The following is a 12,100-nucleotide window of genomic DNA, read 5'->3' on the forward strand; positions in this document are numbered from 1 at the left end:
ACAAGAATATCTTACAGCAGCATTATATTAAAATGTGCCTTGTCATACACATTGCATAATTAAGGTACAAAGTGATCACAGTTATTAAACAATTAACAGAAGCAGAAAGTAAATGGAAGCATTATAAAATAAATAGTTGCTGAAATGTAAGCTTAAAACCTGTTGATTTTGTCTTTGAAAGTCATTTATAAGTGATACTCAGAAGGAAGAGATTATGGATGTCAACTTCTTTATTATGAGGAACACAACCTTGTGTTCCTCATAATAAAGAAGTTGAAATCCACAAATTCTCTTCCTTCTGTTGATTATCAGTTGATGTACATGGTGTATGGGTGTTGAATGAATTCATTCCCAGTTTTATATAGACAAGTTGACTTGGAACAGATTCTGAGAGACTTGGCACAGAATCTGTAAGCCTGGAACAGTCAGGGACTGTGAGAGAAGGATTAATCTATCTGCATGTTTGCATAACAACCCCTATCAGTGAAAGAGTGGGTGACACTTTACAAACCTGGTTTGAACAGTATTTCAGTTATAGAACTGTTTTATCATAATGTGAATGGAAAATCCAAAGTGACACAGGTCATAGACATTTACCACTAAGGTGATTTATGCAAATCATGCAAATGGATATGGTGCTGACTATGGCCAAAGCAAATGTACATTGAGATGCAATGCCACTGAACTGGCAATGTTTATCATAAAAGGAGTGTAGATGCACAACTGAGATTTACGTCACATTTGTTAATGAATGTTCCATGATGATACAAATAAATTAATCCTGATAATGACTATTCTTGGCAAACTGTATTCATTATATACAGAGACATATATCTATATATACAAACACATATGTACAACCAATAACATTCCTTGTCTAGAAACAACAAAATCAAAAATCATAAATTTGGTCCATTTCTTTGTTCCAAGATAAACCCTCAAGTAACTAATCATTTGAAATTGAGTAAGCAAACGAAAAGACAGAAACACACATGTTGTTAAAGCTTCATACACCAACTGCAGAATATCAAATCATTCTGTATATGATTTATCAGTAATATTGTATTTGTTCACAAATGAATCAGATCTTATTGTGAGTGAGTTCTGTTGAATATAGACATATTTGGCCGCCTGTGACGTTCGCTACTGGTCCAAAATCTGATTCTAGTCAAATTCCTTTTTGTCTGAAAAGATAAACTAAAGAAAGTATATATTTTGAAAATAAAGTCTAAAAAAAAGAAGTTTTTCAGACTTGTAATTTGAAGCATTTGCCACAGACTTTACAAACCTTGCTTTTATGTAGATAAATCACCACACAGTGATTTCATGAGTACAAACATACTTATTTATGCTTTTGTTTGGTTATCACCAATTTCAATAGGAAGCATTTAGAAATCTGTCATCTACTCACAGCACCAAAATACATCACTCTCTACCATGTCAGAATGTTTTGAAACATAGTCATTCCTGAGTTCAACCAATGCATATCTATGAATAGAAAAAGGGTACGTTATCAGAAAGAGTTACCAGGTCTGCTGAAAAAGTGAGAGTCATGGACTGGATTTATATGCAGACTTTATAAAAGACTGCCACATAGATTCTGTTCATGGTTAAGAAGCAAAACTGAATACAGAGAACACCATACATAAAGTATTTACACAGAAAGCTTGCTACATATATGCACTTAAGTTTGTGGTGTTGCTGGAACTGAGTCTAAGGTGAAATACTGCAATTACCACATGCGACAGTGCCCCACCTGTTTCTGCCATGATCTCACATGCACTGAAACTAATTGAATCTAACCCACAAATATGATTACCGGTAACACAATTCTTTCACCAACCCCTAAAAACCTTCACTGACCCAAAATTCCAAACTTAGGGTTTTCAACATGTTATAAGGGAATAAAATTAATCAGCATGATTACTTAGCTGAAATGAAGTTGCCTAAGTGTACATGTGTCAATCATATGAAACATGCAAATTTGTGTACATCAAATATTTCAACAATCAAATATTTCAACCTTTCTGTGACAATATGCCACATGAACTTGTTATTGGTCTGTAAATACCCCTATATGTAAGTACAGACGTATAAGGGGTATATATTTTTATTTACTGATCAATAACGAGTTCATCTGACATTACTCTGTTTCATATTTGCTAATTTAAAAGTAGACGGCAATACTTGGAATCTCTTAAGAACCCTGAATAATCCAAAAGCAGAAGACATCATCAACTCCTGTGCACTGATATAATGTCCTAATACATGTATTCATAAAGATATCATCAAAATATTTTGGCTTGACGTGAGTTTGGCTCGATGTTTAACTCTTAAGCATGGTAAGTAGAAATGTCAGTGGCATAACTGCAAACAAATTAAAACATGTTGGTCTTTAATGTCACCTTATCCTAGCATTCCCACGCTCCAGGAGCGGTGGATCAGCCAAGTGGTTAAAGCTTTCACTTGTCACGCCAAAGACCCGAGTTTGATTCCCCACATGGGTACAATGTGTGAGGCCCATTTCTGGTTTCCCCGCCTCCGTGATATTGCTGGAATATTGCAAAAAGCGGTACAAAACACCACTCACCCTCTCCATATAGCATACATATATATTAAATATCTGACAGCAGGGATGAAACAGTTATTGCAAGTACAGACCTTACCAGCGTATCAAAACAAGAACTGTTACACTGTGAATGCACACTATCTTGGAAAGGTATTTCTTGAATCTTTTTTACACAGTTCAAGTTCATACTTACGTCAAGATTGTTCACAGGTATGTTTTCCTAGTTTACTGTGTATTTGGAATGTTTGAGACAGTTAATCACTGGTGATAGCCTAACAACACTAAACGCCATGCTTATATAGTGTTTAAAATTAAGGATGAAAGTCAAGGGGTCCTTATCATGTCCCCAATGTTAAAAGGTCTAGCTTCAAATAAAGCAGCAAACCTTAAGTATGCCAGGAGCACACTTAATTCTGAACATTTACATGTACAGGTTCTCAAATCCCTGCCTGGTTCATCCCCATCTGCTGTCCTAAAACTCTTTTCTCATGATGACCCCCCATGATGTATTCTGTAGGTTATCTTGTTTTAAGCGCTCTTTGATAGTCCTGCCATCAATGTTTAGACTACTGTGTCTCATGATGGTCCCTAAATAAATTTAATGTAGACAAGTCCTGCTGTTAAGTTCCTGATCTCATGGTCCCTCCTACTATCAAATGATTTTTTATATAAGTGTACATAGTTTGGTTAGACAAGCTGTGAGGCATTCATTAACTGCCGGTGGAGTTATTGCTTCCACTGCTGATGGTGCGAGTGCGGAACCTGCTGGCCTGTCTACGTGGGGCAAAGTCCTTCAACAGATCATGCTCCAATATAGCGCAAGCAGATGGACGTTCAGAGGGCTTCTGTGATACCAGCCATTTCACCACATCATGCTGAAAGAGAGATATCAAGGGATAAACATCCATCCTTCATGAAGTAAGGAATAGTGAAAGTAATGTTGAACTGCCGGAAAAATAAAGTTGTATATAATAAATAAAGTTTTGTATGTACCAAAGGTTGACCAAAGGATAACAATTATCATTTCATAGCAGTGTAATATTGTTCTGTAATTTCTGAAATATTTTGTTGTCCCAATGTGTATGATATTTTGTTCAACAAAATACATGTATAGGCATACAAAAATTATTTTACATGATAAAATCAACCCTTCTTTCAAGCTGGTTATTGAGTGGAATGTTTCAACATAATCAAAGGGACATTACTATGTACACATGACTTATTAATCTGGAAACTTGTAAATCCAGACAGTTCCGTAATGGTATAATCATCTGGATTAGCAAGGTTTTAACATGTTCAATGTAAGATATATTGGCAGCACTGCAGTTTACTGGGTGCAGCTTATGAAACAATCGGGTGCTGATCACTTGATAAACAAGCACTAGTTCTTTGTGATAGCCCCTATAGTGAGTGAGTGAGTGAGTATGGTTTTACGCCGCTTTTAGCAATATTCCAGCAATATCACGGCGGGGGACACAAGAAATGGGCTTCACACATTGTACCCATGTCGGGAATCGAACCCGGGTCTTCGGCGTGACGAGCGAACGCTTTAACCACTAGGCTACCCGACCGCCCCGATAGCCCCTATAGTCCCGTGGTAAAGTGTTGGGTTGATAAACTCATTAGCCTAGCTTAGCTTCAAACTGGCAATGCAAGTTTGATCCTCTGTGCTGTGCTAATTAAAATCTGAAAAAGTATGCAGTATGTGCAGTACTCCCAGGAGTTAATGGACAAAGGACATGAAGGATACGAAGGAGGGAGAGATGGTAGAAAGACTGAACCACCCACCTCTTTTGGCATTTCTCGTATGAACCTGTCTGGGAAAATTTGTTTCTTGATGTCCACAAGTGTCCTGATCCTCTCCATCTGAGTGGAGAAGGGATACAGCAGCTCAAACAAGATCATCCCCAGGGAGAAGATGTCCACCTTGTGGTCATACTGACGCCGAGCAATCTGTATAACACACAACCATGCTACTTTGTACTAACAGAACAGGATGCCTTCTTCTAAATCTTTGCATTGTGTGGTGATAACTTTGGTCCAAGAGTGAGTGAGTGAGTTTCTTGGGTTTAAGCCATTTTTAGTAATATTCTAGAAATACCACAGAAAGATACCCGAAATGGGCTTCAAACATTGAACCCATGTGGGGAAACCAGCTGTTCAGGGTGATATGCAAACACCATAATGATAGTGAACCATTAGCTTATCATGCTTACTACTCATAACACATACCCACTGCCAACATGAATACCATACATGTTGGTTAATATATGGACACTCATTTTCAAGAGATATTAGATTGGTTCCATGCACAAATGAACATACTGGTATGTTGTGTGAACCAATGCTCTTGAATGTATCAAATGTGACATCATAGATCCATGACTCGAGATGCACCATTTGTCTTGTGCAGGATTACCGTGTTCACTTTGTAACTCATGTGCAGCATATCGTGATAAATATAAAGACACTCTGTGGTAACACTTGACTGATTCTTAGTATTGTCATTCATTGGTGCCCATTGGACTGTTGGAAACATCTCTTCTTAACGTACATACTTCTCTGTATGTTTCCATGGTTCATGTTTCTTTAGGCGGTGAGTATACATAACGATATCAATAATATCATAATAATCATGAAGACAGATGAACGGGCAAGCAGAAGCCCTGAAACTTTGTTCCAAGTAATAAAGAAGATATCCATACCAGTAACTTGGTGAACAGTTGAATATAATGATAAAATGAAATTTTGGATATTAACAGATTAATAAATTCTTTAACTTGTTTAAAAAATTTCTACCTGTTCTGGGCTCATGTAAAGCTGTGTGCCGACCTCAGCTGTGTGTTTAGCATAGGCATCGCCAGCTTCACCAACTATGTCATGTGCTTCTACAAGTTCTGTCACAAGGCCAAAATCTCCAATCTTGATTGTCCCATCCACAGAGAAGAAAATATTAGAGGGCTGAAATAAAAGAAATGATCCTTTGATTTCACTGTCAAACTGTACTAGTAATCATGGCAATAAGTATAATTACTAGGGCTGGGATGAGTCCAAAGTAACTACCCGGGTACTCAACCCTGTAATAACCGACCCTACTCGAGTACCCGCGGAAGGTCTCATGAGATTGGTACAAACTGTTCGATAAGGAATTGTTTGACTGTAGCCCTGGCAAAAAATATTTAGGTACACTATAAAACGATAATGTCATGCATTACTGAAGTTGACTGAAGCTCTAACTTTATTCAAAAATACAGAAGGAATGCGTTAATGGTCTGAAAGATAAGCAAACAATCGTGACCTGTAGTGTATTCGTGGAGTTCTAGATAAGTTTTGTCATTAAACAGTATATCACATGATTAACAACAGGTCCTGGTAGTCCTGTGGGTACTCAGTACCCACCAGAACTGAGAACCTGAGTTACCCGTCCCAGCTCTGGTAATCATGGTAATCGTGGTAATTACAACACATTTTCTAGTGGTAGTGAGTGAGTGAGTGAGTATGGTTTTACTGTACCCATGTCGGGAATCGAACCCGGGTCTTCGGCGTGAAGAGCGAACGCTTTAACCGCTAGGCTACCCGACCGCCCCTTCTAGTGGTAGAGCATCTGCCCTGAGAGTGGAAGGTTGGGGGTTCGATCCCTGGCCACGTCATACCAAAAAATGTTAAAAGATGGTACTTGTTGTTACTCTGCCTGGCTTTCGGCATTAAGGGACTAGTCAACTCAGAGGCAGTATACTGTGTCTGAGTGGCGCATTCATGATAAACTGTGGTATGGTATCTCAGTGGGCTAGCATTTAATCAGCATTAGTCCAGAGTAGTACAAGCAGGCACACACACACACACACCCCTGCAATAATCTTGAACATGATGTTAACCCCAATTTCATCTCACCTCATCTACAACACTTCTTCACATGCTTCAGGTGTTAGAATCATGAGTATTGTTATAAAGCATGTTTGTTTGTTTGTTTCTTAGAGCCACACTCAGCAACATTCCTGCTATATCATGTATATGATGGCGGTCTGTAAATAATCAAATATGGACCAGACAATCCAGTGATTGACATCATGACCATTGTTCTACACAGTTGGGATACAATGACATGCTTCAACCAAGTCAGCAATCTGATCACCTGATCCTGTTAGTCGCCTCTTACCATGCTTATGACATTGACAAGCATTGGTTGCTGAAGGCAAATTCTAACCCTGATCTTGGTACACCAAGCATGTGAAGCAGTGACTTGGCTATCAGCTGGGTGCTACTTTGACCATTCTTTCCCTTGTGCTTATATCACGGCATGTCCGACAAATGTGGGAGGAAAGTCCAAAGTGATGCAGGTCCTCATGTAGATGTTTGAATGTTTCATAATATTACATCTTTGATAATAATGTTATTGTTAAAGATGAGGGGCTGTTGGAATTTCACTGACAGCAATTTGAGAATGCTTAGAATTAACCAAAGTCCCATCTATTTAATCAAATTGAGTGTATGCCATATATTCATACATGCATTATATATGTACACACATCTATGTTCATACTAGCCAAAAACACATTATGAAAATCTTTTCTCATGATTGAGAATATCACACCTATTATTGCAGCATGCTGAAAACAAACTAGTCATATATAGGGTACCATATTCGACGTAATAAGCGCCCCGCTCTAATAAGGCAATATTTGCTAATATATTGGCTAGTGAGTAATCCCAATTAGCGCCCCTTCCGATTGATCAATGTACACAAGACTTATTTATTCGTGTATAATACGCACTGGTGTGTAATATGCACCCTTAATTATGGGCTGTCAGCAGAAACCACAAAATTTATCTTTCAACTCTTTTTTTCTCTCAACAAATAATATTTTAATAAGAGCCTCCTATTTCTAATTTTGATTGAGCCCTGGGCACTTATTATGTCGAATACGGTATATCATGCTATGATCAAGGTTTACAATAAACAAAATAACAAACGTCATCAGCAGATATCCATCCCCCGTTCTGGTACAATTTAGAAATGGAGTTTGACTACTTATACCCTACCCCACTTTTAGTTCATTGCCATCGGATACCGTCAAATATTTCATTAATTGAAGAGCAATGATATAATTTTTCAATATCGATATACACCACTAACCTATATTGCTATTTGTGTCTGATGACACTTACCTTGAGATCTCTATGCATAAGTCCACATTCATGTACATACTCCACAGCAGACACTATCTGGTCAAATATATCCAGAATAGCAGTCCTATCACGGTTCAGTGTGTTGGCACACATCCACTCCTTCAGCGTCTCTCTCCGACACAGCTGCATCTGAATGTACACATACACCTTCGGAGTGGCTAGCTTCTTCCCCACACTATGACTGTCCTCCGGGGTTTCCGAAGTGTGTCTATCAGAGTTTTGGCTTGGTAAACCAGAGTTTTCAGATTTCTCAATCCGAATGGAATGATCTTTGAACACAACATTGGAGTCCGTTTCCCCTGAATTATCTCTTTCATGTGAAACATCATTACTGCTTTTGTCCTTGCAACCTGAATCTTCAAACACTATGCTGAATGAGTCAGCATCACCTTGGTGAGATGGCTGAATGCTTTCACTTGAAGAGTGGAGATATGACTGGAAGGGAATGCCAGATGACTTAGATTCTTTTCCACCTGACTGAGAATTCATGAATTCAATGCTGAATGAATCTTCATCTTCTGCACAACGCTTGTCAGGCTCTCCACCAATGTAACTGAAAGACCCGCTTTCGTCTGTTGAACAATCCATATTGGAATGAGCTGAAAATTCTTGACTGGTTCCTTCACGAAGATGGTTGAGACGGCTGAGAGAGGAAGAGTTTTCCTCTGGTAGGATTCCCAGTTTGTTAATGAAAGGATTGAAGTCTGAGAGACTAGGCTCCATGGCCTGGTTGGGCGGGAATCTCGAGATGGAGGATAGGTCGGTGCCAGTGTTGCATGGCGTCGGAGTCAGGCACTCACTGAAAAACAGATAAAATAACTTTTATCATAATGTTAAATTGCACTGCTGCTTAAGGATCTCTTTGATCACATCCATTAAAAAACACACAGCTACCTCGTAAGCCAACATTAAGTGGTTACCCTAAAGAAAATGTAGTAGACCTTTAGTTACTATTATGACATCACAGCACACACTGAAAAATGATAACACATCTCTGCTGACCCTAAGCTTGAATTACACTCTCTAAGTCAGTATCTGTAACCACATTTTGTAACTGACGATTGTACATACTATTCCAAAGCACCTCCCGACAATGACTGAGATGGAAGTACTTTTCTATCAATATTCCACAGTGACCCAGTCGTCAAATTCATTGTTTCAACCAGAGGTGGTTGTTGTGATTTAAAACCTCTAAATGGCCAATCAAAGTGATTGTATTAAGTACCATTCCTCATATTCACGACCTACCTGTCCTCAAACTGTTTGTCCCTCTCCTCCTGCCAGCCTGACGGAGGCGTCTCCAGCCATGCGTGGTAGAACCTGACAATACCCACGTGATCAAGCTTGGCCAAGGCCTTCACCTCTCGGATCACCCGCTCCTTCTGACCTTCCCTGAAAGGTAGCCAATTTTTTAAAGAATATTAACCCCTTGAAACAGGCAGGGCTCTATTTCCGAACATGATTTAACATGCACCATGCACACGTTTTCATTATGAAAACAAAAGATAATTCAAAGAGCCAAAATAGACAAAAAGTCTTTCAAAATTGAAAAAATAATTGTTGAATAAGGTGATGGAATGTTTAAAGAAGATATTCGGACCTAAAAACTTAATAGGGGAGGGCAAATTGAATAAAGATGGTTCAGATAGTAAGAGCACAAGAACGAATTCCCAGCCAGCTGAGTGAGAGTGATGAATCAGACTTGTTAATCACGTGGTTCCGGTGCTCCTGCGGTTACGCACATGGGCAAGTTGATTGAAGACTTTGAAGGACTTCGAAAATATTTGTCTGAGCTTAATGTTTTTGAATAATTTCAGCGCAAATTTGATGCAGAAACCATGTTTTCGGAACCTGCATGCTGATGGGACTATGAATATGTGTGATAGTCCTCTCCAGAGTGAGTCTGTTTACACAAAAGTTGGGTTGAAATGGCAAGGGTGAGAACTAGACTTTGATATATTAATAAAGGCTAGTGGACATCCTAGCCTCTAGAAAAGGGGGAGAGTGTGATTACCTGTTTGGGATACAGATTCTCTTCACAGCATACTTGCAGTCATCCACTTTATTCTTGGCTTCAAACACAATCCCAAACCCTCCCTTTCCTAAACAGTGCAGGCAGTCGAAGTCTTGGCTGAACCTACAAAACAACAGACCCTTGTTATTATTCATAGGAACAGGGTTAGAAATTAAATCTTACTTTTGCTAGTCCACAAAAACAATCTGCTAAAGGTAAAAGTTGTAGAGAACACAAATGTCCCTTGATCTTTTCCGGAATTTTTCGCATCTCAGACAAGTGGACTTACGATTATTTATGTCAAGCCTACCTGTGGATGCAAATTAACCTCAAACAGTGCCTGAGTAGTGAAAATGTATAAGGACGTCCCCTGAAAAGCCAGAAATTCTACTAGACAAACTGACTTGGGATAACAGGCTGGTGCCAACTTGCATCTCAGCTCTCACAGTAAAAAATATCTGAACATAAATATTTTTCTGATGCTATCAGTAGGACTATCCAATATTGTTTCTCCATGAAAATTTTATGACTGATGTCATAAATGGTTAAAGAACCAAAAATACTATCCATCCACAGTTTATGACGGACGACACTCAGTGAAAGGCTAAAATATTAATAGTCTTGGTTCCCAGGCACCACCCACATCATCATAAAGTTCGCCACATGTTTTGTTTTTATTTCCATTTTGAATTTTTTTTTAAAAATCCTTAAATATTCCAAGTCCAACGGGAGTCAAATATTGCATTCAAGTATTTTACTCATCAAGGAATACATTAATGTATGGAATCCCTGTCCGGGGTTGATTGTTCACAACTGTTTATTTGGTTACACACTAGTTTGATAAACCAAAAAAAAAGAAAGAAAAAGACACCACCCGCCGCAAATATATTTTCAAAAACCACTGCCTGAGAACCAATTCTTTTAATTTTAAGCCTAATGGTGCCCATTTTCAACTTAGGTCCAGAACATTTTAACAAGTGCCAGGCATGAAACTTAGGCATTGTCTCAGATCAATAAGAGGAATTATTAAACAAACTGGTTACATCATATATTTGTAGTTAGCAGGCAAAGTGGGTTTTGAATTACTTTAATTAAAACTTCATGCTGCAAAATGGTCCGAGCTTAGTTACTCTTCCACAACTTTCTGAGCATTTACAAATCTGAAATGTTTTGTGTATGTTAAATAAACTGTTAAATGAAGTATTGGACACCTTCTCCAATCTAAACCATGGCTGTCAGTCACAAACTTTCTTCTATAATATGTGATATGTAAACTGACAGGTTACCTGGAAGAATATTCAGCCTGTTTCTGTGGTTCTGGCAGGATCTGTGAGGTCTCGGACCCCTTGCTGCTGGTACTGTCAGTCGACACCTGAACACAACAAATCCTTCATAGTAACGGTAACTATAGAACAGTAACTTTCCAGAGAAACAATCTCACTACGTTTTCATGAAAAAAAATAATAAATAAACATAAGAAAAAGACAACACTTAATATTCTGCAATCTCCAGGTAATATTTGTGCTCATACAGCTTATTTTTAAAAGGAGGTGGGCGATTTTTTGCAATTTTCGTTCAGAAATCATGTTGATAATATATCACCAAATAAGTTAGTCTTGTAATATATTTACTTTTAGTATACCCCATCACCTTCAAAGCTTCCAAATGAAGTTTGTTTAGTACCGGTATGTTTCAAAATTTACGGTGTGCATCCCTGCACCTCACCCCTCCCCCAAATACACATACAATATCTCTATTACTTTTGACTACTTTCTAAAAGGCATTTTCTACTGATATCTCTATGGTTGTTAGAAACTTTTCTTGAAACTATCTCATTGAATAAAACAATTCCTGTGACAAGTTAACAAAAGAGAGCTACTGTAGACTCACCTGTCTGCTGGTGTTGTCAGGCTGGTCCCTGTGGGTGTATCTGCTCAGTAGCAGGTGAACCACTACAGTCATCAGGGTGATAGCCACCATCTCCTTCCTGTGAGTAGACAACATAGACTGTCAGCTGTCTACTACATGGATACTATCATAGAACAAAAGGCTAAAAATCAACAGCAATCAAGAACTGAAAGATCCATTTTCTGAGCCCTGAAGAATAGTCTAAGGGAGATAATTTGTTGATCTGAGAAGAGTTGCCTACCTTGATAATCCAGTGGATACCTTTTTTATATATTATTTGTTCAGGTAGATTTACACAAAAGAGGTATGCCTTTCTACTTGTATCATAGGAATATATCAGTAATTTATTCAAAGCTCACGATGCTTGGACATATAAACCAACTTTAAGTTTTATCACTGAACTATGAACGGGTGATTGGTGA

General features: G+C 38.3%; 1 protein-coding gene across 1 annotated transcript in view; it reads right to left on the minus strand.

Moving 5' to 3' along the window:
- Nucleotides 1-6: 6 nt before the first annotated feature.
- The window catches only part of LOC124141303 (eukaryotic translation initiation factor 2-alpha kinase 3-like), a 31,274-nt gene continuing 19,180 nt past the window's right edge, over nucleotides 7-12,100 (minus strand). Inside the window, exons 10-17 of the mRNA XM_048381414.1 lie at nucleotides 11,661-11,757; nucleotides 11,057-11,142; nucleotides 9,771-9,893; nucleotides 9,005-9,148; nucleotides 7,736-8,555; nucleotides 5,369-5,530; nucleotides 4,358-4,522; nucleotides 7-3,444 (exon numbers count right to left, since the gene is read on the minus strand). Coding sequence (XP_048237371.1) covers nucleotides 3,280-3,444; nucleotides 4,358-4,522; nucleotides 5,369-5,530; nucleotides 7,736-8,555; nucleotides 9,005-9,148; nucleotides 9,771-9,893; nucleotides 11,057-11,142; nucleotides 11,661-11,757 — 1,762 coding nt within the window. The 3' untranslated portion in view covers nucleotides 7-3,279. The remainder of the gene's footprint in view (nucleotides 3,445-4,357; nucleotides 4,523-5,368; nucleotides 5,531-7,735; nucleotides 8,556-9,004; nucleotides 9,149-9,770; nucleotides 9,894-11,056; nucleotides 11,143-11,660; nucleotides 11,758-12,100) is intronic.

Source organism: Haliotis rufescens, unplaced genomic scaffold (assembly GCF_023055435.1).
Source record: "Haliotis rufescens isolate VD_foot unplaced genomic scaffold, xgHalRufe1.0.p SCAF_388, whole genome shotgun sequence".
Lineage (NCBI taxonomy): Eukaryota > Metazoa > Mollusca > Gastropoda > Lepetellida > Haliotidae > Haliotis > Haliotis rufescens.